The sequence below is a fragment of the Castor canadensis genome, chromosome 18 (assembly GCF_047511655.1).
Source record: "Castor canadensis chromosome 18, mCasCan1.hap1v2, whole genome shotgun sequence".
Classification (NCBI taxonomy): Eukaryota; Metazoa; Chordata; class Mammalia; order Rodentia; family Castoridae; genus Castor; species Castor canadensis.
Genome location: NC_133403.1, coordinates 27,771,099 through 27,796,768, shown reverse-complemented (window position 1 = coordinate 27,796,768; position 25,670 = coordinate 27,771,099). Strand labels below are relative to the sequence as shown.

At 43.7% G+C, this 25,670-nt stretch overlaps 1 protein-coding gene across 8 annotated transcripts in view; it reads left to right on the top strand.

Moving 5' to 3' along the window:
- Nucleotides 1–25,670, top strand: part of Ube3b (ubiquitin protein ligase E3B) — a 50,771-nt gene that overhangs the window by 5,954 nt on the left and 19,147 nt on the right. For all 8 annotated transcript variants that reach the window (XM_074060836.1, XM_020169974.2, XM_020169971.2 and 5 more), the window contains 14 exons: nt 1,468–1,527; nt 1,932–2,036; nt 4,731–4,827; nt 6,256–6,341; nt 7,525–7,607; nt 11,892–11,997; nt 12,300–12,420; nt 13,367–13,544; nt 15,294–15,457; nt 16,024–16,191; nt 19,850–20,021; nt 21,641–21,759; nt 22,357–22,471; nt 23,167–23,266. In XM_074060836.1, the coding sequence (XP_073916937.1) occupies nt 1,468–1,527; nt 1,932–2,036; nt 4,731–4,827; nt 6,256–6,341; nt 7,525–7,607; nt 11,892–11,997; nt 12,300–12,420; nt 13,367–13,544; nt 15,294–15,457; nt 16,024–16,191; nt 19,850–20,021; nt 21,641–21,759; nt 22,357–22,471; nt 23,167–23,266 (1,674 nt within the window). The remainder of the gene's footprint in view (nt 1–1,467; nt 1,528–1,931; nt 2,037–4,730; nt 4,828–6,255; nt 6,342–7,524; nt 7,608–11,891; nt 11,998–12,299; nt 12,421–13,366; nt 13,545–15,293; nt 15,458–16,023; nt 16,192–19,849; nt 20,022–21,640; nt 21,760–22,356; nt 22,472–23,166; nt 23,267–25,670) is intronic.

Below are 25,670 nucleotides of genomic sequence, written 5' to 3'. Positions count from 1 at the left end.
AGGACATGTGCTACTAGGCTTCCGCCAGTAGTGGACACATACTCTGTGTTTTTGGAGAGATGCTAGAGATCTGAGCCTTTCTTCTTAATATTCTTATTTGTAAAAGTTAGCAGCTAATTTGAATTTTTTTTTTAACATCTTGCAAAACAAAACATGTCAGTTTGCACTTTAGGAATAGAAATGATCGTCCTGGAATATACAACCCCAGGAAAGTGATAAGTATCTGTAATAATGGTAAAGATACCAGTGAGGCCCCACAAGAAAACAAGTTAGGCAAGGTCTCTACCGTCTGTATTTCCTAGTCCACCAGCTGAGGGAGACACAAGTGAACATACCGTCACAAAGATGAGGAGAGACAAGCTCAGGGCGGTGAGCCCGAATATAAAGGAGGACACTACAGGACTGCACCATTTCAAGGGCAGATCTGGATCTGTTCCTGTTTGTTTCCACTTTTCTTTTATATATCAGATAGAAGCAGTGATATGACAATCTTTGACTGATGGCTGTGAGGCAGAAGTTAGTGTCCCTGGTGCTTACAAAATGGCAGATTGCAAGGGCTGGAAGCATGGCTCAAGTGGTAGAGTACCTGTGTAGCAAGTGCAAAGTCCTGAGTTCAAATCCCAGTACCATTTAAAAAAAAATGGCAGGCTGTAGAGCCTGAGTTAGGAGACAGCTACTAGTCTGCATGAATTCAGGCCCAATTTTCCAGATGGATTTTGTTTTCCAAAAGAAGCTGTATTCTGGACTTTTATGTGAAATACTCCAGTTTGGTGTGGGGGGTAGAGTACAGGGGTTTGAGCTCAGCCTCATGCTTGCTAGGCAAGCACTCTGCCACTTAAGCCCTACCCCCAGCCCTTTTTAGCTTTTAGTTTCTTTCAGGTAGGGTCTTAGGTTTTTGCCCAGGCTTCCCTGGGACCACAGTCAGCCCTTCTTTGATACCTTTGCCTCCAGAGTAGCTGGGATGACAGTGCACACCACCATGCCCAGCTTACTGATTGACCTTGCTAACTTTTTACTGTGGCTGACCTTGATCCATGATCCTCCTGATTTCTGCCTCCCAAGTAGCAGAGATTATAGTTGTGTGCAGACATGAGCCATCATATACACCCTGAAATACAGCAATTTTTAAAACACATTTGCAGGCTGAAGTGGCTCAAGTGGTAAAGCACCTGCCTAGCAAACGTGAGGCTCTAAGTTCAAACCCCAGTATGGCAAAAAAAATTAATTAATTGAAAAATAAATAAGACACATTTGTGGGGCTCATCTAGCCTATAGGCCATCAGATTGAGAGTATTTTCAGCCCTCTGATACTCAGCTTTCATGTCTATAGCAAAGAATTAAATATGATCATATACACTAGTCGCCTGATATGTTGTCTGCACATGCCAGGTGCCTACCACGTGCCTGTTTCCCTCTCTCTCCCTTGTTCTCAGTAGTTGGGAATTTATAACCTTTCTGCCTCTGCAGAGATTCGAGAAGTTGTGTCGCTGCATCCTGAGCAGCATGGATGCTGAGAGCGAGCCCAAGGTAAGCCGGTCAGAAGCTAGGAGGGAAGTCTCCCACAGTCCCATGGACCAGTTTTTTTTAGCTCTGAAAGTTCCTGTTAAGTGTTAGGACTTTAATTCATACATGTGCAAATAAGTAGTCAGTGGGTGGAGAACACTGGCAAAGTACAAATGATTCCCTCGTCCTCATTGTCCAAGAATCTGTTTTGCAAGATCTGCTCTTGCTATTCAAGATAGTATATTCCCTCTCTAGGCTCTTCATCTTTGAATTTAGTGTTAAAATAAGCCCTACTTTCTGCTTGTTCATTTATTCCCATTGCCCTATCTGGCGTGGGACCTAACTAATAGGTCCAGTTCCAATAGTCGGACTACATGTAGTGTAATCCCTGTAACTGCCCGTGATGTTCCTCTTTGTCCTGCTTGTAGGTGTGGTATGTGTCTCTGGCTCTTTCCAAGGATCTCACTCTCCTGTGGATTAAACAGATCAAGGACATTCTGTGGTATTGCTGTGAATTTCTTGAGCAGCTCAAGGTAAAAAAAAAATAATAAATCTATCATTCTCATCTGGCACCTTTAGTGTGTGCTTTCACAGTCCCCAGCATTCCCTCATTGTTTATGCATTTGGAGATCTGTCAGTGAGAAAGTCCTGAGTGCTCAGAAAACAAGACAGGGGAAGTGACTTCCTTCAAGGATGTGTGGAGAATTAGTAGCAGAATTAGGACTAAATCTCAGTTCTTCCTGACTGCAGATCCAGGGCTCTTTTCTCCTAGCACTGCTTCTACCCATAAACTTCTCTTACATGTTCACAGCAAAAAGACCTGTCTCATAGAGAAATGTGTTGTGGAAAGCAGAAACAGAAAGAGATAAGAGGGTCTGCCTGGCTCGAGTGAAGGTAGGGGAATAACCTGTCAGCTTGGCCCTGAGGCATTGAGGTAAAGAACAAGTAAGGAATCATTGGCTGAGCCTCTGTTCTTTTTTTTTTTTTTTTTCCTTTTTCTTTTATTATTCATATGTGCATACAAGGCTTGGGTCATTTCTCCCCCCTGCCCCCACCCCCTCCCTTACCACCCACTCTGCCCCCTCCCTCTCCCCCCGCCCAATACCCAGCAGAAACTATTTTGCCCTTATTTCTAATTTTGTTGTAGAGAGAGTATAAGCAATAATAGGAAGGAACAAGGGTTTTTGCTGGTTGAGATAAGGATAGCTATACAGGGAGTTGACTCACATTGATTTCCTGTGCGTGGGTGTTACCTTCTAGGTTAATTCTTTTTGATCTAACCTTTTCTCTAGTTCCTGGTCCCCTTTTCCTATTGGCCTCAGTTGCTTTTAAGGTATCTGCTTTAGTTTCTCTGCGTTAAGGGCAACAAATGCTAGCTAGTTTTTTAGGTGTCTTACCTACCTCACCCCTTCCTTGTGTGCTCTCGCTTTTATCATGTTGAGCCTCTGTTCTGAGAGAGAGCAAAGTAGATGCTATGGTCATTGTGAGCCCTGCTTTGGTACAGCAGGTTGACTTTGACTATACTTGCCACAGGCTTGATGGTGCAGCAATCCTGTCCTCCTTTAGGTCTTTGGATGTATACTGTATGGTGTATCTTATGCAAATCAGGCCTCTTCTTACAAGTAACTTACAGAAACCTGAGCACAGCTAATGATGCAAAAGAGCATTTTGTTACAGAATATGTTCTGAAACATGGCAACTGGATGACAAGAGTCAGGGACTTCTGGATTCTCCTCCTGGTTCTTTTATCTCTTCTCCCTTTTGGAGTCACCACATCCTTTCCTGTGTCTTGGCAGCTAGCAATCTTGACCTCACATCCTTACCCTGTCTTGACCAAAATGAAAAAGGAGGCCTCTCTGGCTCAAAAATTCAGGACTCTTAGAGGCCCAGTGGGATCCTGGGCTCAACCCCAATCCCATCGTAGTAGTGAGAGCAATGGGGTCTTGCCATTAGCCAGCCTGGTCCTGTGCCTGCCCTTGTATGATGCAAAGGTGGACGGAGTGTGAGCAGACACAAACAGCAGCCACTTCCGCTTTGCTCAGGGAGGGAGAAGTTTCAGGGACAGAGGCTTGGCAAGGGCTCGGGTTGTAGCCGAGCAATAAAGGAAATGTCCCAGAGCCCGCAGTGATCCATTGTCAGCCTGCCTTGTTGAGGTTCTTATGAATGGCTCTTGTCCACGACCCTGCCAAGACAGCAAGCCACCTACCAAGTGGCTTGTCAGATGAGGCATTAAGGCACAGAACAGAGGTCCTTACACCCTAGTCCTTAGAGCTCTGGGGTTCCACCAAAATGCCTTAGGGCCAAGCAGACAGGTTTTTCCCCTACCTTCACTTGAGCCAGTCAGACCCTCTTGCCTCTTTCTGTTTCTGCTTTCCCCAACAGATTTCTCTGTGAGACAGGTCTTCCTGCTGTGAACATGTCAGAAAAGTTTATGTGCAGAAACAGCTGCTAGGAGAAAAGAGCACTGGGTCTGCAGCCGGGAAGAACTGAGATTTAGTCCTAATACTGTTGCTGATTCTCCACACGTCCCTGATTGAAGTCACTTCCCCTCTCTTGTTCTCTGCGAGCTGAGGGCTTTGATCTTGATGGTCTCTCGGGTCCTTTCCAGGTATATGTGCTACAAGGTCTCTGAGCCTAGAAAGTAGGCATTTTGCCTAACTTATTCTTACAAAAACAGTGACTACCATCATGGTTGTAACAATAGCCAATAATGCCCAGAGCTATCTATGTGCCAGGCACTGTTCTTGGTGCTTTGTGTACATTAATCGATTTATGCCTCACAGTAACCCTGGGAGGAAAGGAATGTTACTATCCCTAGTCAGCAGATGAGGAAACCAAGGCACAGAGGTTAAGAAACTTGCCCACAATCACAAGCTGGTAAGTATTGAAGTCAGAAGTCAGAGTCCAGAGTTCCTGTTAGGCTCAGTTACATTTCTACTGTTCCTTCAGTAAGATATGTGCACAAATGGCAGACCAGCTTACCTCTGGTTTCCTAAGAATGCTCAGTTCTCCATTCCCAGGAGCCTTTTGATTCCATGGCTCAGCACTACATATCAAAAGCCATATCGTGTGATTCCTACCATGGTCATTTCCCAAGAGTAAAAGGATGCAGTTAGTATCTTGACTCATTGACTCCAGTCGGTGTACTGAGGAAAGGTGTGAAGTAATGCTCTGCTGTGTGGGGTTGGAGGTGTGTGTTTTAATACTCCTCCCTTTCTTGTTTATAGCCTGAAATCTTGCAAGACTCCAAACTCATCACGCTGTACCTCACGATGCTTGTCACCTTCACAGACACATCAACATGGAAAATTCTCTGGGGAAAAGGTCTGTGGGACCCACCTCCCAATCCTTCCTAACCAGCATCCATAGAGAGAGGGGTACCTTTTCTCCTTTATAAGAAGCAGTTTTGCCACCACAACCCTCAGGGAGGGCTCTGAGACCATACAAGTGCTCTTGGCACTTCCTATCAGACTGGGTCATAGTTTTTGAATATGTTAGTTGTTGTGTGTCATGCTCTCCCACTTTTTCAATTTATGTTTAAAGATGATGGCTCTTCTGATCTTGTTTTTTATATTGTGTTGTACCTTAGCCTGGAAACTGTCATGTTCACTTAAACCTTCTCATTACATTTGGAAAATCATTAAGTGTCAGATAATTCTATTTTGCCCATAATATTTGCCTTGTAAAGCTGCTTCCTTCCCTGAAAGTTGTCCTTATATGTTTTATGTATTTATTTCATCCGTTCATTCGTACATACACAGTGATGAGCAAAGCACAAAAGGTCACTATCTTCTGGGACTTTGGGTGTTCCCATCCTCAAGAACTTAGAATCTTAGAACTTAAAATATTAAGTAGCAGTTACTCATATGCAGTCAGCCCTCCAGATTTGCAGGCTCCATAGCTATGGATTTAGCTAACTAAGGATTAAAAATATCTGAAAAAAATTGCATTTATAATAAACATGTACAGCCTTTTTTTTTTCTTGTCATTAGTCCTTAATACATTATAACAACTATATATATCGCTTTTATTGTATTAGGTATTATAAACAATCTACAGATGATTTAAAATGTCCAAGAAGATATGTGTGGGTTACATGCAAACAGTATGCAGTTTCATATAGGGGACTTGAGCATTGACAGATTTTGGTATCTAAGGGGTAGCAGTTCTCCACAAAACCCTGGCAATAACTGTTTATATAAAATGACAAGTGTGGCAACTGTTTGGTAGAAAGAGCCCCAAGGGAAGGAGAGTACTCAGTGGAGGTGGTAGGTTTTGCATGGTCTGGGGCTCAGACTTTCCTGAAGAAGTAGTGTGAGCTCAGAGCTAGAGTGAAGAAAGAGGATGGAGAAGCTGAAAGCAGAGGAAACTGCAAAGGCTTCACACGAAACAGGAGGCTTTGTTCCATGCATTCTGGATATGGGGAGGAACCTAAAAATTGTTGAGTTCTGAGCTCTGCCAGTGAGGTCGTGTCCCAGCGGGAAGTAGAAAGTGCCAACTCTAGGAGGGAGTTGGAGAAGGTGCCACAGGCCAGCAGTGTTCCTTCTGGCTAGGGTGAGGAAAGGTCCTGGCTCCCAAGAGGAGGGGTTTCCTCCATGCCTCCTGTACTCTGGTTTGGCCCTTAGGGCTTAAAGGCATGCCAGAGAGTGTTGTGTTTCCTTCTGGACTTGGACCTGGGGCATCATTTTCTGTCCCACATAAGTAGGGCATAGTATGCAAGAAATATTTTCTCAAACTTTCCTTTTCATTTAGGTGAGAGCCTTCGACCAGCCATGAACCACATTTGTGCAAATATAATGGGACATCTCAACCAGCATGGCTTTTATTCTGTGCTGCAGGTCTGTGAGCCCGTCCCCAATATGTGACCTTCCACTCTCCAACACCTGAATTGGATTTTTACATGGGTTTTGGCATGTCCGGAGCCCTCCTCACAGAAACACTTTCTTCAGAAAGAGTCAAGTATACAGTGTCCTCTCCTTACTCCTGCCTCAGGTGACCTGTGGTTCAGGTAAAGGGAGGACAGTGGCACCAGACCCCTTTTACTCTGCATTTTGGCTGCAAGTTTAGGCTTGGAAGGAAGCCTCTATGTTCATTCTTCAGGTTCCTTCTTGGTCAGTATCTGGAAGCATGTTTCTAGCTCTGTCCTTGAATGACCTGCTGTCCACTCTGTACCTGTCATGCCAGTTTGCATCCCAAGAATTGTCAGAGCCTGATTGCTGTTTGGAAGTACCATAGAATTTTGGGTTTGGAAGGAGCGTTGATCTGGCCCTTCTGCGTGGCACTGTGATGGACTGTCTCCCAGTTTGGTTTTTTGGACAATCCTGTGAGGTGGTGTAACAGCAGAAAGTGGCCTATTGAGAGCTTATCTTCTGCTCAGCACTAACTCTGAGCTGTCTCGGAGTAACATGGTACCTTAAGTCTTAGATTAGGTGTTCTCTTTAATAGCTATTAATTTTTATTTATTTATTTATTTTTGCGGTACTGGGACCTGAACTCGGGGCCTGCACCTTGAGCCACTCCACCAGCCCTTTTTTGTGATGGGTATTTTTTGAGGTAGGGTCTTGCGAACTACTTTGTCTGGGCTGCTTCTAACCGCAATCCTCCTGGTCTCTGCCTCCTCAGTAGCTAGAATTATAGACGTGAGTGGCACCCAGCTTTTTTTTTTTTTTCTTCCTCTTAAGACACATCATCTTGTTTTGCTGCCCAGGTTGGCCTCGAACTCCTAGGCTTAAGTGATCCTCCTGGCTCAGACTTGCGTAGCTAGGACTACCCAGGCATGACACTGTGCCCAGCTTGGAGCTATTAATTTTTTAACTGTTTACTGATAAAAATACTTTAACACAATATTTGAAGTAGGGTAACAGTAGTAGAATGATCCTCCAGACCCACTACTTTCCTTCTTTTCAAAACACGTTCCAGTTAACAGTTTTTTTTATCTTAAGCACTCATTTTATTTTTTTTAAATGTACAAACTGATATAAAGTTAGTATTGTCCCCTGATCAGTTAAATGTTCTTTTCAGGTATTGTTAACCCGAGGCCTAGCCAGATCCAGGCCTTGTCTGTCCAAATCCACCTTAACAGCAGCCTTTTCTCTAGCACTGCGGTAAGTAAGAAACTGACTGGGGGGTTGCCTGCTTCTGAATGCTTTCTTCTGTTAGTTTTCTTCTCTTTTATTTCTTTTCTTTTTTCTTTTGGCAATACTGGAGTTTTGAACTCAGAGCCTTATACTTGCTAGGCAGGCACTCTGCCATTTGAACTACACCCCCCAGCCCTTTTATGCTTCATTTGTTTTTCAGGTAGGGTCTCACATTTTTGCCTGTGGCCACTCAGACTGCAATCCTACCTATATACCCTGTGCAGCTGGGATTACAGGCATGGGCTGCCATGCCTGGTCCTCCTCTTGGTTTTCTTTTCTCTTGTTACTGATATCAGGCATGGCCTTGTTTGCTTCATCAGATTTTACAGAAAGTATGGTTCTTAGTGAAAATAACACTTTTATGACAACTCATACTTCAGTTTCCAGACTGAGTATTTTTGCAGTGTGAACTGAGGGAAACTGTTCAAAATGAATTGCTTTTGTTCTGTCAGTGGCAAGATGCAGGGTGCAATCACTTTTCCATCTGAGTTCTGAACTGACAAAATAACGGAAACCAAAGAACTGCAGGAGAAAGGGATTGAGGGAGTAGTGCTAGGGACACAGGCTGAAAGTGCTGGAATTGAGAGGAGCAGAAAGCATGTGAGATTTGTCTTACTCACTTAATTTGTTGATACAGGCTACATAACAAACAAAAGTTTTCTTAAACAGATTGGACCTACAGTTCTGAGAACTGCCAAATGGAAAAACTGTGTTCACGCATGGGTCTAGAATATCCTAACTTGTTAAGGGGGTCACTGACTTCTTAGAAGAGAGGTTAATCACCAGCTCAGGAGAAGCAGCCTACCCCACCCTCTGCTGTTAGTCCAAAGCACACCTGGTACTGAACACTCTGAGAAGTCCTGTGGTTCTCAGAAGACCCTTTGGGTTTTTTCAACCTGACATTGGACCAAATGTCTGAGCATGTCTGAGCTTTGTTTTCAGATGGTAATATATGTCCGTTAATGTCCTGTGAAGTCATTTCCCATCCAGCACTAATTTGAAATCTGATAGTGTAGAGAATGTATTGGCAAACTTTTTTTGTCAAGGTCCAGATAGTAAATATTTTCAGCTCTCTGAGCCATACAACCTCCATTGCAGCTACTGTGCCACTGCGGTAGGAGGGCAGTGAATACAGACAGATCCCAACTTAGAATTTTTCATAATTCATAGTGTGATTCACCAGCGTGGTGACATTTAAGCATTCCACTTCATTTCTTTAAAAGTATAACATGGTGCATAATTCTATCTCTTATGTATGGATTCCACTGATCTCTTGTTAAGGCTGCGTTACTCCAAAGCTCTTTTTCCTAAACAGTGCACTTCCCCCCACCTCTGAATATAATTGAACATAATCAGTTCCTTTTAAAACTAGGTGTTCAGTGGTGTCATGATACAGGAAGCTAGTGAAAGTCTATAAGTCAATAAATGTTTAAACATGATTACTCTTAGTCCTGAAGTATGACTAGCTCACAATCATGGACCACACATTGTTCTAAGACTTGCTACACATACTAACTGACTCCTCACCGCATTCTCTTATCTCCTTTTACATATGAGGAAGCTAAAGCCCCAGAGAAGTTATGCCACTTGTTCTCGTGCCCACACTCTGCTCCTTATTCTTTGTATTTGCCTCACATATTGGACACATTTTTGTGTTCTAAGAACAGTACATAAATAAATGGCATATGGAAACCTTCCCCAAACCCGGACATTTATTATCTGAGCACATACCCCTTTCCCAGGGTGCATTACAGTGTATCCACTAATTCTAGCTTCTGTTTTTCCCTTCATGCCTGCTGGGTCCCTGGTTACACTTGTAAAGCTTTGCTATATCTAGCCATGTTAAACATAAAACTAGCAGTACACTGATATAGTACATTTAATTGGTTACCCAAGGTGACCTAAGAGTAATTACAAGCTAAAGAAAGATTCTGGTGATCTCTTGCTGGGGAGAAAGCAGGAATTGGAGGAAAACATGAATGTTTGAGCCGGTGATACTTCTCTATGGCTGGCCTCATGAGGGATGCCTGCAGTCCTTGGATGTCCTTAGTACCTTTCTCCATGTCTTGCCTGGTGCCTGCCAGGCTGAGTTACTTGGAGGCATAGCCCACAGGTTCCTGTGAGAGCCCTCAGAGAAGGCACTGCTCCTTCTCCTCTGGAGCTCTGATCATGAATGTGATTAGTGGTTTCAGTGGCATTCCCTTGTAGTATGCTTTTCCTCTCTAGAGCATTGTTTGGTCCTGTTTTAAACTGCTTACTGAACTGCAGAAAATAACTTGATTCTCTTGTGGTTTACCTTGCTTAGACCGGTGAGATTAACTTGCTTGGTCATCCTCACCTAGGCACTGATATTTTGAGCATTTCAGTCTCATAAAATTTTCTTGTTCCAAAAATGGTACTCTTAAGAGTAAAAGTTTATAATGTTTATGATACGAATTCTGATAAACACCAGTGACACAGTTGCTCATTGCTGTTGGACACATTAGATAGGAGAAATCATTTCTCATTTTCCCCTAGGAGTTCTCTTTTCTTTTTTTCTGATGGCCTCTTTTGGTCTTTTATTTGTTTCTTTGTTTTTTGTTTATTTTATGGTACTGGGTATTGAATTTAGGGTCTGCATGACCTCCTGATTGATTTTTTTTTTTTTTAAGTAACTTCTTATTCTGGCAGTGTGGCTCAAACTCAGGGCTTCATCTGCCTAGGCAGGTGCTCTACCACTGAGCTACATCCCCAGCCCCAAATCATATTTTTATTCAAGTATAATTCACATATATAATTTCACTCATTTAAAGTGTACAGTTCAGCTAGGCCTGGTGGTGCTCTCCTGTAATTCCAGCACTCAGGAGGCTAAGGCAGAAGGAGGGTAAGTTCTAGGCCAGCCTGGGCTATACACATTGTGAGACCCTGTAAATAGATAGATAGATAAATAAAAAGTATATTGTTTGGTGGTGTTTAGTATACACCCAACTTCCGTTAAAGACTTGCCGCTTTTCAAAATATAAAATTTCCAGTTTATCACTTAAATTAAGCACATTAAGTGCCCTTTCTGGCTTGGAAGGACTACCATAACTTTTATCTTGCTTTTCAGGCACCACTTGCTTTGGGGGAAGTAGATTTTCACAAAATAAAAGGCAGAGAAACACTCAGCAGGTCACACAGTTTAAACACAACTGACAGTGATGTGTGACTTGACCAAGAGCTCCACACCAACTGAGCTGCATAGTGTGTGCACAGAAATTTTAAATCTTTTTTTGAAATTTGTTTTGATTTTTTAATCCCCTTTTTTTTTTTTTTTTTTAACTACAGTTGGTCAAAACCACATGTAACAAATTCATCAATAAGGTGGGTTTGCTGTATTCGCAGAGTGGTGCAACCATCCCCACTGTCAGATTCCAGAACATTTTCATTACCTTAAAAGAAACTCCATATTCATTAGTGGTCACTCTCCTTTGCCCTCTCCCCAAAATCCCTGGCAGCAACTAATCTACTTTCTGTTCCTTCGGATTTGCCTGTTCTGGGTATTCCACATCAGTGGGTTCATGTAATATATAGTCTGTTGTTACTTTTTTCACTTTGCAGAATGGGTGCAAAAAAAAAAATTCTGATTATGGAATACATGCTTATTGTAGAAAACCTAGATGAAGCAGAAAAAAATATAAAGAATTCTACAGTCCAGAGATTTATCTTTTTTTTTGGCAATACTGGGGTTTGAACTTAGGGCCTTGCGCTTGGTAGACCCTCTGCCACTTGAACCATACATCCAACTCTTTCTGCTTTTGTTATTTTTGGGATAGGGTCTCATATTTATGCCCGAGCCAGCCTGGATCACAATCCCTTTATTTGTGCTTCCCTCTTAGCTAAGATGACAGGTGCAGGTCCTCACTCCAGCTATTGGTTGAGATGACTAACTTTTTGCCAGGGGTGACTTCTAACTGTGATCTTCCCGATCTCTGCCTCCCAAATGGTGAGGATTCTGGTGAGCCACCATACCCAGCTTTGCTTTTTTTTTTGGTTTATTTTAGCATGAGCATTTTCTCATATCAGTATTCAAAACTGGTTTTACTCAGCTGCCCAGTTTTGCGCCATAATGACTGTACCATTGTTGATTTAGGAATTCCTCATTTTCAGCCTGTAGTTTTTCTAAATTCTGGAAGCATAATTTCTAGAAGTCAGAGGGCATTGGTGGAGCTGCTTTTTAATTCAGAATCCACAGTGGCACCTGACTGACTGAGCTGATTTGTCTGTGTCCAGCCCTGTGATTGCTGCACAATTTTCAGACAATCTGATTCGGCCCTTCCTCATTCACATCGTGTCTGTGCCTGCTCTTGTGACTCATCTCAGCACAGTGACCCCTGAGGTAAGTGGGCTCTGAGTTGCCCCCTAAAACTAATTCTGGTTTTGCTTTTGTTCTTAGAACTTAGAAGGTAAAATGATTTCTCTGCTAATTCTCGCTTCTTCCCGGTTCTTCTTCTAAACTAATAACCAGTATAGACACATTCGTGTTAATCCCAAAGAACAAGGTTCTTGTTTGTTCCTTTCTCTTGTCCGTGCTCGAGAGCATGTTCTACATCAGTAGGGCTGATCTGCAGGGATCAAGTTCATGTTTTAGTGGGAAACTTCCTGTCAGTTTCCACTTTAACAGTCTGCCATTGTTTGCAGCGTCTCACTGTTTTAGAATCTCATGACATGCTCCGTAAATTCATCGTATTTTTAAGAGATGAAGGTCGATGCCGTGACATATGTGAAAGTTTAGAAGGATGCCATACGCTTTGCCTAATGGGTGAGTAGTGGAGGCTGAAATTTGATTGACTCTGGCCATCAGGGAAGCCCAAATATTTTTCTGAGATCATCAGTTATTTTTAGTAACAATTGGAAGTTCTTTCTGTTAAAAAAAAAATGTATTCAGATAGATAACATAAATAGTTAATATAATATGAATTAAAAATCATGTGGAAAGCACACTTGGCAAGCTAGGTACATGACTATAAATTAACACTAGGTTTCAGCCTGTGGCTTTCGGCAGCCACGGAAAAAATAAGTGTGGTGAGCCACCTAGATGATTGACAAGAGCAGGAAGGGAGCCCTGAGGTGAAGCTAAGCTCCCAGCAGCAGATGCTTCAGCCACTTCACAGTGCTTCCACTATAGGTGAAGGAAGGGTTGTAGATGAAAGCATTTGACAACAATGCAATGCAGTTCTCATTGCCTAATGAGAAGAAATTCAGGTAGAAAAAGGTTCTTAGGGCTGAAGTTTAGGAAAATGTCTGAAAAGGATCTTCACACAAGAGATATTAAAGGACTTTGATGAACACTGAATAACAATGATTTCCTAGGATATTTTTACTGTCATTTCTTGTGTTCACTCCTGATTTTTAAATATTAACATACATAACATTAAAGTATAATGCTAAATACCCTGTACCTCTGTGTGCCTGACATTTTACATGTTCTTCATACAATCCTCATTTGAAGAGCAGGAATCTTTATTCCAGTCTTACAGATAAGGAAACAGATTCAAGAGGTAGGTTGAGAGCCACACAGCTCATCTGTGGCCTATCCACAATTTGAAGTCAGACCGCCATGGCTACAGTGTAGCCCCTTACACTGACCAGTGCCTCTCACATGGAATCTCTTAGGTGTGGCTGCCTGAGCCACAGGCAGAAAGCAAAGCTAGGGGGCACCAAGTGTATCTGTGTAGTCCAGCACACTTGGTCTTCTCTCTCTGTAGGCAACCTCCTACATTTGGGCTCCCTCAGCCCCAAAGTGTTAGAGGAGGAAACTGATGGGTTTGTGAGTCTACTCACCCAGATGCTGTGCTACTGTCAGAAGTATGTGTCCCAGAAGAAATCCAACCTGACTCACTGGCACCCTGTCCTCGGCTGGTTCTCCCAGTCTGTGGATTATGGGTAAGTCCTGGAGACAAGTCGCTGCCTTTCCTGCCTTTCTTGCCTCTCTACCACCACTTCCCTTCTTCCTTCCTTCTTTCTTCCAGGTTCTGTTGTTTTACTTCTAATTACAAAAATAGTATGTATTCATTGTATAAAATAGAGATAAGGGCTGGGGATGTAGCTCAGTAGTAGAACTCTTGCCTTGCATGCATGGTTTTGATCCCCAGCCCCCCCCCAAAAAAATATTAAAAAAAAATAATAGTGGGAAAAAGAAACAGTGATCAGACCAAGACTGTAAAAACAAAACAAAATTATGGGTTTTTGTACCCATAATCTTAGTACCCAAAGATGACCTGAGTGAATATCCTTTCAGCCTTTTGCATCAGTATTTTATAAAAGTGAGATCATACGATTTTACATTCTCTTCTTTTTTTTTTTAATTTTCATTTTTTTTTGTCATTTAAATTTTCAAACTCTTCTTTCTCTTAATAAATTAAGAGAAATACCACTTTTGTTGATTGACTAGATTACCATATTCTGAATCTGCTGAAACAAGACAAGTAATTCAAAGAGATAACAGTCGCCCTATCCTGTACAGGAGGTGGAATATGAATTTAGCATTTTCTTATTCAGGGCTCAGAAGCATTAGAGTGGAAGAGCAGAGATTAGGTAAGGCAGTAGCACCAGTGTGAGCCATGTGCCCTGGGCTGGGATGAAGCAAAGGCAGCTGTGGTGTCCAGCTGTTATCCTTTCAGACGTCTGCCCGAGGCATAGGGTCCCTGGTGGGTACCCTTAAAAGTTGAGGGCCATGGAAGGAAATCCCTGGTTTGCTTCCTTTCCTTTATACCTGAGTGATATCCTTGTGTACTATCTTATTGCTAGAGGCCAGCCACCCCTGTGTGACATCCCCATTGAAAAGAATGGAGCATGTGTTCTTGGAGTTGGGGGATGGTGTTCTAGGGGCAGGGTGGGACACAATAGCCCCTTAGGGGACAGCCCAGTCTGGGCTCCACTGCTTCTTCCCTGAGGCCCTTTGAAAAACTTGCTTCCCTAGTTTCCTTGTCTAACGTGTGAGGTCATCGTCATAACCCCTCTGTTAGGGTTGTGTTGAGGATGAATGAAGACAGTGCACTCAGGGCCACCACTGGGTCCCCACTGAGAAGCATGTTGGTGGAAGCCAGCTTAGGGTTTTGAGCAGTGTGGTGATGTGAGCAGATTCCGGGAATGGGGGTGGAACAGGGACTGCTGCCTGGACTGGAGAGGAACCTCTGGAGGCAAGGAGACACTGAGGAGGTGCTGAGTCATCCAGATGGGGTCACGGCTGCAGTCTGGCAGCGGTGGGGGATGGGGGAGGTAGCACAGCTAGCATGAGACAGCTTTGATCCACCAGCGGTAAGGGATGGTCTCCAAGATGACTGTGATCTGGGGAAAGTGATAATATTGGTGGCAGCTCAGGAAGTTTGGGTGATGCAGTACACAAAGATTCACTGTCTTCACATTCCCAGTCCTCAGTGACAGTTTTGTTGGTTCCTGTTTGTTTATTTGAGCCAGACCTAGCTGGCCTTGAACTCGTGATCCTGCTTCTGCCTCCCAAGTGCTAAAATGACAGGTGTGTGTCACCACACCTAGCTCAGTTCTTACTTATTTTCTCTGCCATGGAGTGCCAGTCTGTATCTACAAGTTAAACTCCCACTGGGGTACAGAGTGGACTGTCCCTGGCCCTGTAGCCTGTGGGGCTGACACTCCGGTCTCCTGCTCTTTTCCTAGTCTCAACGAGTCCATGTATTTGATCACCAAACAGCTGCAGTTCCTGTGGGGAGTGCCTCTTATCCGCATCTTCTTCAGTGACATCCTCAGCAAGAAACTGCTGGAGCACCCCGAGCCAGCCCCCACACAGCCAGCATCCCCACAGAATGTGCTCCCAGTGAAGAGTGAGTGACAGAGTGGGCTGCCCTAGGGCTCTGCAGGACCAAAGGCCAGCCGCTGGTTCTCCCCATGATAAAGTACACAAAATTGAGACTCAGTAGGGCTCTGTGCCTTTTGCCCTCTTCCCCTCATATGGTCCTCTGGGGCTGGGATGTAGCTCGGTGGTACAGCGCTTGCCTAGCATGCATAAGGCCCTGGGTTCGATCCCAGCACCAGAAAAGAAAAGACAAAAAAAACCTCTCCCCTCCACCTCATATGGGTCTCTGAATTCTTAGTATTTATGGCTTCTGAAATTAGGTAATTCAGTAAAAGAATATCATGTCGTGGTTGAGCATGCCTGGCTTGTTCTGAAAAATGTTCTGATGCTCTGAAAAGGTGTGTGGTTTGCTCCTAAAAGCCCACTACTAACATTTTTCCAGTTCATTCCAAAGTGATGTCTTGAGCCAAGCAGCAGCTCCACTGTCTGTCCTGCCTGTAGATTTGGAGTTTTATCAAAATGCCCTTCCCTTGACCAGGTGGGATTTGTCAGGTGGCTGAACTTCTGTTGCATGTCTTCTTTATCCTATTCCAGGTCTCCTCAAGCGTGCATTTCAGAAATCTGCATCGGTTCGGAATATCCTCAGGCCTGTCGGGGGTAAACGTGTGGATTCTGTGGAGGTACAGAAGGTTTGCAACATCTGTGTCCTCTACCAGACCTCGCTGACAACTCTAACCCAGATCCGCCTGCAGATCCTCACAGGTTTGGAGGCCCAAGGCTGCTGCTCCCAGCTTTCAAATTTGGCAAACAGTTCTCAGAAAAAAGTTGATTTTTTTCTTTTTTTTCTGGCTTCCTTGACTCAGAAAATAGATTTTGAAGGAGGATTTTTTTGAGCAATTTTTCTTAGAGAGTGGCATGTCTCACTCAAGCCAGCCTCAATCATAGCACTTCCCCTTTGTTCCTGTTACCTGGCTCTTATTTTAATTGTAAAGTACAACTTTTTAAAAGGTTATTTTTTCTAATTAGAACACAGAAAAGGTAGGAAGGCAGGGAAAGAAATACCACTTTTAGCTGACAACTTGTGCCTAAGTATGTTACACATATAACATAAATGTATCTAAACTAACATATAGCCTTTTATTGTTCCCTGTCCATGAATCTTTTATAAGCATTTTATCTTATCATGTCAACAGTTCTTCAAAAACCTCATTTTCATTGACAGCATGCTATCTTATCGCCTCCATATGCCCAACATTTCTTTTTAACGGAGCAAGAAAGTTTCATCTGTAAGCACAGAATTAGGTGTCAAGGGCTTTGAGGACACAGCTCAGAAGTTGTTGGGACAAATTGGTTTTATTAGTACAAAGGGCCCTTGTAAACATGAAAGTCATTTGCTACATAAAAAACTCTGCTGTGTCCGAAATCATCAATTGCTGCTGCTTCTCTCTTTCACATTTACTTGTTCACGCTTCTGATATTTATAGAGCACTGAGGATACAAGACAGCTAAGGTCCCCAAGAGGATTATATTCTAGTAATGGGGAGACCAACAATGCACAAGTAAAAAGTAAAATGGCCACTGTAGAAAAAGAACATGAGGGAGCTGGTGTTGGCTTGGACTAGAGCAGAGTATCTTGGCCTCAGCACTGTTGACGTTTGGGCTAGGTGATTCTTTGTCGTAGAGGGCAGCCTTGTACATCATTGGATGGCTCCCTGGCCCAGTAGCACCTTCCTCCCCAGTGGTGACAGTCAAGCGTGTCTGCAGAGATAGCCAAATGCTCCCTGATTGAGCGGCACTGGCTAGTAGAAGCAGTGGAGATGGAAGCAGGCAGATTTTGGATGCGTTTCAGAGGTGCAGTCTTTTTCTTCTGGTAAATTGGATTTGGGGTGAGAACTAAAGGTGTCAAAGGTAATGCCAGGTTTTGGAGCTGAGTATCTGTGTGGATGGCGGTGCCATTTGCTGAGCTGGAGAAGCCCATCAGGTGTGGGGCTTGTGAGGAATTAGAAGTTATGTTGGGCTGTAACAAGTGTAAGGCACCTGCTGAGCATGCAGGCGGAGGTGGCCAAGACCTTTGAGCACACTGTGGGGACGTCAACAAAGAGACTGATGGTAAGAGCTTGGACACAGCCCTGGAAGAGAGATCAGAGGGAGGAGAGAAGGACTGAGACCATGCCTGGGGCTCCCCAACACTTGAGGTCCTGGGAATATCTTGGGGGAGAGGATTTTGAGGTTACCCTTTGTTCGAGCTTTTTAAAATGAGCTCACATCTAATCTCATTTCCCAAGTGAGAGTATCTGAAAATAATTTTTTTGACCAGTAAAAAAAATACACACTTTCAAGAATAAAATGATGGCCAAACGCTGTAGCTCACAACTGTAATTCCAGCTAGTTGGGAGCATAGGTAGTAGCAAAAAAGTGCTGGGGGTGTGGCTCAAGGCATAGGGTACCTTGCCTAACAAGCATGAGACCCTGAGTTCAAACTCCAGTGCCAAGAAGACAAGGGAAAAAAGAATAAAATACGTGGTAGTCTATTCATTTAGCTAAATACATTTTAAGTCAAAGATACTGCTTTTTCAACTCTTACCACTTACTAAGCATCACTGTTCCTGCTCTTCGTGTGTCCCCAGGAGCACTGGAGCTCTGCTGGTCCTCATACACCATTCTTCAGGGCACAGCATCTCCCCTTCTGTCTAATCACAGGATGCAGCCCTTGCCAAGTTGGTGGATGAAGCTGTGAGCCGATATTTAGGTTACACCATGAGTCCACTTCATGTAATGCCAAGACCCTGCTTTCCTGCTTTGGTTCGGCAGGACATATTTATGATCTCCACAGTATGACTACTTCATTTCTTTTTAAACCTGTTTTTAATTTGTGAGGTTTCTGTGTTCTTTAATATGTATGATGTAACATGGACTACCTAAAAGCGCAACACATATGTACCTAATATCCTAGTCAAGAAACTCTTGCTTTTCAAAGACTTCTTTGTAGCCACATCCTCCTACTCTTGAAAGTTTGAGGTCAAACCTCAGAAATAAGTAATTCAGTTGAGGTAACAATTCTTTCAGTTCACCTCTAAGCACACTTGAGTAGCATTGAGTGCTCCACAGCCCCACCCCTGGCTACCGTGTCTCCCCCAAACAGTTCTTCATTCAGAACTAAATAATTCAGCGTGCCCTATAAAATGAGCACTATAAGGGCTCAAATGCAGGCAACTCTGCTTTCCTAAGGACACACTTCACTGTATATTCCGTGACATGTGGGATTTCAGATCCTGACTTTGTTAGTCACTGGCTGTATTATTAGACATAAAATATGCAGTGATGTAGTTTGTGTGAGGCTTTGGAATCCTCAAGAAGCAGACATAGAATGTCCTTTGCTTCACTTTTTGCTTCCTAAGGTTAATTTAGTGTGTTATCTCACAGTGTCTCTGCTACAGTCATTTATTTCTTTCCCTTTTTAGTACAAAAGAATAGAAGTAGATTAGAGGAAGAGTTTGAGAGATGTGGATGAGCCTGAGAGATAGTTTAAGGCAGGGATTTTGCCCATGGGCCAGAGTCAGCCCACTACTTATCTTTCTAAATTAGCTTTTATGAGAACACAGCCAAATCCTTTCATTTACATGACTATGCCTGCTTTGTGCTAGCATTGAGCAGCAATGACTGTAAATTAAATTGGCTTGAGGATGCTGACATGCACTGTCTTTGCTGATGAACCACACTGTAGTATGCAAGCAAGCTGAAAGCCGACTCAGAAGACTACTCTGTAACCGATAGCGAAGTCTAAGCCAATCATAGCAGCCGTCTTAACCACAGGTGCCCATGTTCAAATAGAGAAAGCACCAAGGTGGCATTAACGCTGCCTGCTCACCTTCAGATGCAGTTCTCTGAACCGATTCTGGTCCTGAGCACTGCCCAGGGTGCCAGTTGCTCTTTGCTCAATTAAACGCTGCTAAACTTAATTTGTCTTGAGATTTTTTTTTTTTTTATTGTAACAGACCATATGGCCCACAAAGCCTAAAAATATTTACTCTCTGGCTTTTACAGAAAAAAAAACTTGATGATCCAAAACATAATTGCTAAATCAGACAGACCTGGGTTCTTTTCCTGGCTCTGACACTTACTAGCTGTGTGCAGATTATTTAGCCTCTCTGCTTGTCTCCTCTCTTATGTAGTAGAGGAATCATTGGGCGTCATGGGAGGAAGGAAGCATGCCTGCAAGGTGTTCAGAGTGGAATCTGGGTGCATTCCGACGCCCCATTAAATGGTGGCTGTTAGTATCATCGTGCTTTTCCTAATTGCAGCTTCTCTCACACATTGAATGTTCACTAATAGGTTTAAGTGTTTGTTTTTCCAAGGGAAAGAAAAATAATGACCAGGTGGAGCCTGCACCTGAAGCTTGGGTTTCTCTATCCTTTTCCAGGTCTCACTTACCTTGATGACCTGCTGCCCAAACTGTGGGCATTTATCTGTGAGCTGGGGCCCCACGGAGGGTTAAAGCTCTTCTTGGAATGCCTGAACAACAACACTGAAGAGTCCAAGCAGCTCTTGGCCATGCTGATGCTGTTCTGTGACTGTTCCCGACACCTTGTCACGTAGGTTGACCACTGTGGGGCTTGGGACTTTTCCCAGAATTCATAGAGGCCAAGTTAAAATGTTGGGAAGCAAGCAGTTGCTGATGGGATTATTGCAGACATGTGGACCTGTGAGGCGGGTCATTATAGGAATTAGAAAAGAGCCAGGCACAACAGTGTGTACCTATAGTACTCAGGAAGATGAAGCAGGAAGATCACTTGAACTCATGAGTTCAAGACCAGCCTGGGCAACATAGCAAGACCTCATCTCAAACAGTTTGGGGGCTTTGGGGTCTCACTGAGATGGGTTCAAATCACAACTCAGCTATTTACACTGTGCCAGGTAGATTACTGGAAAATTCCAGAATCAAGAGAGGCAGGGTGCAAAACCTGACTTGTCTATTTCCTGAAACACCCTGGACACGGGATTAAGGGATTTAACCACCCTGAAACTCAGTTTCTTCATCTACGAATGGGAATAACACTAGCACCTGTCTTTCAGGCATGTGGTAAGGATAAAAAGAAAGAGTTAATGCCAAGTGCTTAGCACAGTCCCTGGCACATAGGAAAAGCTCAGTATGCTTTGGCCATTGTTATCAAGCTGACCCCAGCGAAGTTCCCTAACACCTGAGCCTCAGTTTCCTTATTAGTAGAATGGAGATAATGTTACCAATCTAATAAAGAGTAAATGAGAGAAGGAATGTGAAATACTTATTAAATATATCTGTCTACTTGTACACTTGGTATTCTTTTAATTCCACTTTTTTCCTAAAAGGTTGGTGAAGAATTATAAGATAGAATGGACCTTAGGCAATTACATTCAGGCTACAAACCTTAGCAGAACAAAGGGCATATAGGTGACAGATGGGGTGGGTGTCCTGAAGGATGGAGTTGAATGAGCAGGTGGAGGTGAGAGCAGGGTCTGCAGTTAACTGCTGATTCAGGGTAATCCAGGAGCGTGTGAAATAGTTTTAGTAAATTTTCATTTGGAGCTGTGTCTCGTGTTCATTCATTCATATATTCTGTCAAACATTTCTCCATTCACTCACAAATTCTTACCAAATGCCACGAGTGTCTGTATGTGGAGTAAGGTTCCACAGCTTTCCTCAGTGAACAGACCCTTTCGGTTAAGGTTCCCTCCTGTTCAGGGATGAATGAGGCCTGAAGCAAGAACGTATCACAGAGCCTTATCAGTAAGAAAAATGTAAGAGTGTAGGGTTTTTTTGTTTCTTTTTGTTTTATCTTTTCACTGTGGACAATTTCAAGTAAATCGAAGGCGGAAAGAACAATGGACCCATATGTGCTAGCACCAGCTTCAGCAGTTACCAGCTTATGTAACTGCTCTCCTTCCCTTGGTCACTTTGAAGATCTACCTATCCTATCATTTTATCTGAGGGCCGGCAGAGTGGCTTAACTGGTAGAGCGCCTGCCTAACAAGCATGAGGCCCTGAGTTCAGTCCCCAATACCACCACCACCAAAAAAAATCCCTATTATTTTATCTGTAAACTGTACAGGAAGTGCCTCAGAAAAAAGAAATGGAAGTGTATTTGTTAACGTTTATGTTGTCTTAAAAGTAGTAAGATCTCATTTTTTTTCCCCTCTTAGTAGGATATTCTGAATGATTTTCTGTCTGATTTAGGATCCTTGATGACATTGAAGTTTATGAAGAACAAATTTCATTCAAACTGGAAGAGCTGGTTACCATCTCCTCTTTTCTGAATTCCTTCGTGTTTAAGATGATCTGGGATGGAATCGTAGGTAAGGTAAAGATCTCTACTACTGGTTAATGTTGAACCAAGAGAGGCCAGAGTCTATGATACCAACTGATGCTTAGCTTTATGGTCTACCAAAATTAATAGAAAATGCAGTTTATATACTGGAAGTTAAATTTCTTCACTTTCTGTGGCCTCTTAAGATAGTAGTGTGACTCTATAAGTCTCATTTCAACAGGCATTTTTCAGGATTTGCACATACGTGTATGAGTTGGTACTCCATCTCCCTTTGAGTCTTCATGTTGCTTTCCATAAAGGTGAACTGTGTGCCAATTCACGCCTCCAGCCAGAGACTAGCTCTAAAGTGTTTCCGGTTGTTCATACATAGCTTCCTAGAGAAAGAAAGGCCCTTGGACAGCACACAAGTGGGAGACCGCATGAGTGATTTGTGTAAGAGACACTCGGGCTCAGTAGACACTTCACACATTTCCTGGGGACCTTTTAATTCTTTCAGTTCCACAGAAACTTCAGAACAAGGGAGAGCAGGCTTACTGAGGGCCCAGGAGGAGAAAGGTAAAAGTTGTCCTCCTACTCTGGCCTCTGCCCTGTACAAGTGTGACCCTCTTGTTTGTTTGCCCTGCAGAAAACGCCAAGGGTGAGACCTTGGAGCTGTTCCAATCTGTACACGGGTGGCTGATGGTGCTCTATGAGCGGGACTGCCGGCGGCGCTTCGCCCCTGAGGACCACTGGCTGCGAAAGTGAGTACCAGGGTGGGGAGGGACTGTGGCAGCCTGGGGCCTCCATCAACCCCTGCAGCAGAGGTGGCCAAGCATTCAGCATTTGTGTTCTCAGGCAGAGGGCTTTTCCCTTCTTTCATCCTGTCCGCATTGGCAGGAATTGCTGCTGCTCCTGTGAAGTACCTGTTGGCATGCGCCACCTAGCAGTCATTCTGTTGCACCATTTTATCATTGGAGTTCATTAATGGAGGCAAAGCCAGGTCACATTCAGCAGCTGTTTTTAGGAAAAGGTCTTTTAGCTGACCTGAGCAAATGGGGTATGATAGTTGCATAGCAGTTTTTTGATCAGCAGAATTGCCAGGGTAAAAATTGCTTTCAGGTTTATTTGGAGGTGGAGGGTGGCTAGGGTAATCCTCCTACAGCAATTGTCAGTGACATGTCAACACTTATGTATCTGTTTCAGTTCTGCCCCAGAGTAGGGCCAGGTGGTTTTAAGCCCTGTAGAGCACAGTCTGCCACAGCCACTCCCTGTGCTATTGTAGCATGAGGGCAGACACAGGTAGTGCATATGAGTAAACAGGTATGGCTGTGCTCTACACACTTTACAAAGGCAAGCAATAGGCAGGATTTGGCCTGAACACCATAGTTTGTAAATTCAGCAGTAGAAGGTGATTTTCTTGTTTTAATAACCCCAGCCCCATGTCTGTCTTTCTAAGGGATCTCAAGCCTAGTGTGCTGTTCCAGGAACTTGAGAAGGACCGAAAACGGGCACAGCTGATCCTGCAGTACATTCCTCATGTCATTCCTCACAAAAATGTGAGTTGCACTTGGGGCTGGACTCCCAGTGTGTCTTTGTGTCCCATGGATATCCCATACTCTGTCTTCATTACGGCTACTGGAAAAGACGGAATGACATCTCTCATTCTACAAACACAGTAGCCCATCTCACTCTGGCAGGTTGCACTGCTGCTGGAGGTGCAGAAGTGGAGAAGCATGTGAACTGGCGATTCTGGTGGTATGGGAGTGTACTGTGAGGTAGAAAGAGGCAAGGACAGCTCTGGAACATAGTGGTGATTTCAGCTGTGAGCCAGTAGAATGTGAGGTAGCTGTGGCTCCTGGTGGCTCCAGAGTTCAGGAAGGTCTGGTCTGGAGGTAAATTCTGCATGTGAGCAGCACCTTGCTCTCCTGTCTGCACCTATAAATGGAAGAAGTCCAGCCTTCTATGGGACTCACCATTTACAGAGCTGTTAAGAGCAGAGAATGAGACTCCAAGGAAGGAGCAAAACCAGGACAGTGTGGTATCAAATCCCCAGGAATGAGAGAGGTGGAAAGGGCTGGGTACTGGGGCAGGAGCATCCAGGAAGTTTGGAAAGGCATTACATACGTCCCTGGTGAGTGGTGGGCACTGCAGCAATACCTGCTGGAGGCCATAACAGTACCATGCCTGTCTCCAAAGAGGCCCCTAAGAGTACAGGGGTGCCCTTTTCTTCTTTTTTTAAGATAGACATAATTTTCAGAAAAGAGGATAAATGCCTTTTCTGTAAATTAAATCTCACTTTTCAGATATGCTTACTACTCACTACTCTCTGATACTGTTTGACCTTGACTTTGACCCCTGTAGCTGCTATTCATTCATCTCAAGCAATAATGCACAAATGATGTGACTGTTTAAATTCTTACTGTATTTGACATACTCTCAGGAATGAGGGGACCTTTTAGAGATTAGTTAGACATACTCTTCTAAAAGAAATTCCCACTCCCCATCCCTGACCCTACCTCCAATAGTAAACAGCTTTGCAAGCAGGTATTCTATGGCTGTACTCTTCCAAAGCATGAAACATTCCTCCTCATCTTTAGCTGATCTACTGCTCTGTAAGTTCTTCTCTTGGTCTTTGAACAACCCCTTGGCCCCTGTTTGCCTTCTGAGTCTTCTGTTTCCCAAGTGTAGCAGCTTTAGCTTCTCTAGCTGTTCTTCATGTGAAGTTGTCCCCAGCCCTTCACCTCCTTGGCTGCCTCTGGTTTGGTGACACATCTGATTGAAAACAGTCCCTTGTCCTAGACCTGTGTGTCAGGGAACTCAATCTTTGGCCCTCGTGTTTCCATAATGTGTAGTCTGGAATCTCAGCTCCATGAAGCTGCAGTTAACAAACTGCTCGGGCACTTGGGATTGCCAAAGGAGCATTTAAATCTTTGAGAGGAACAGTGAAACACCATGGAAACTAGGTCAAGGTGTTAAGGTAGTTCAGGGTTTTAATCTTCAGTTGCACTGCCTTCTCTGCAGTGGTATTGTGCTTACAAATCTAGGTTTTGAGAATAAAATCAGTTCAAACCCCAGTACAACAACAACAAAAAAAGAATAAAATCAAATATTTTATTTTCATTTTAAAAACATAGCTAGTAACTCCTTAGAACATAAATCTTTTTTTTTTTTTTTTTTGATACTGGGGATTGAACCTGGGGCCTTGCATATGCTAAGCTTGTGCTCTACCATTGAGCGCCACCCCAGCTCCATAAATAGTCTGAGTTGTTAGGCCCTCTCACATTGAAGGAAAGTGCTTTACCACTGAGCTACAGCCCCAGCCCCTGGTAAAGATTTCTTTTGCCCTAGGAATGCCATAAAAAATTACTGAGATAATAGGGGTGCTGTGAAGGCAGGCCATTTGTTGACCTGTTCTTTAGGGGGTGGAGGAGGAGGTTTGCTTAAGATGTCATCAAGGCTGTTTATCCTTGACTCCTAAAATTTCCGCCCTGGGCCATCTCCTGGCTGTCCTCCCTGGGGGTTGCCCCAGCAGTTCTGGGACAGTGTCTGAGACTTGTATATAGAGTGTACACAGCATTCCTACTGTTTTCTGTCTGCAGTCTCACTTCCTCTTAACCAAGAGTGTGCGGACTGACTGCTACTGAAATAGTCTTATTGTAACACACTGAAGGGCAATGGTGCCTCTCTCTCGTGTTCCCATTGTGCTATCAGTGGGTGACTTCTATGCCTGTCTTATTTTCTTAACATTTTGTAAAGCCCAGCTTGCCTCACTTACACACATAGTGCTGCTTTCTCTGTGCTCACTACCTTGCTTTTACTCATTTACCTGTGACTCATCTCCTGACTGGGACTTAAGGCCTTTGCCTCTTCTTTCAGCCTGGTAGACCTGAGTGGTGTGGGGTGGGCAGCAGTCCCATGGTAGTCCATAAGTGGGCTCTGTTTTTGAATCTAGCCCTGATG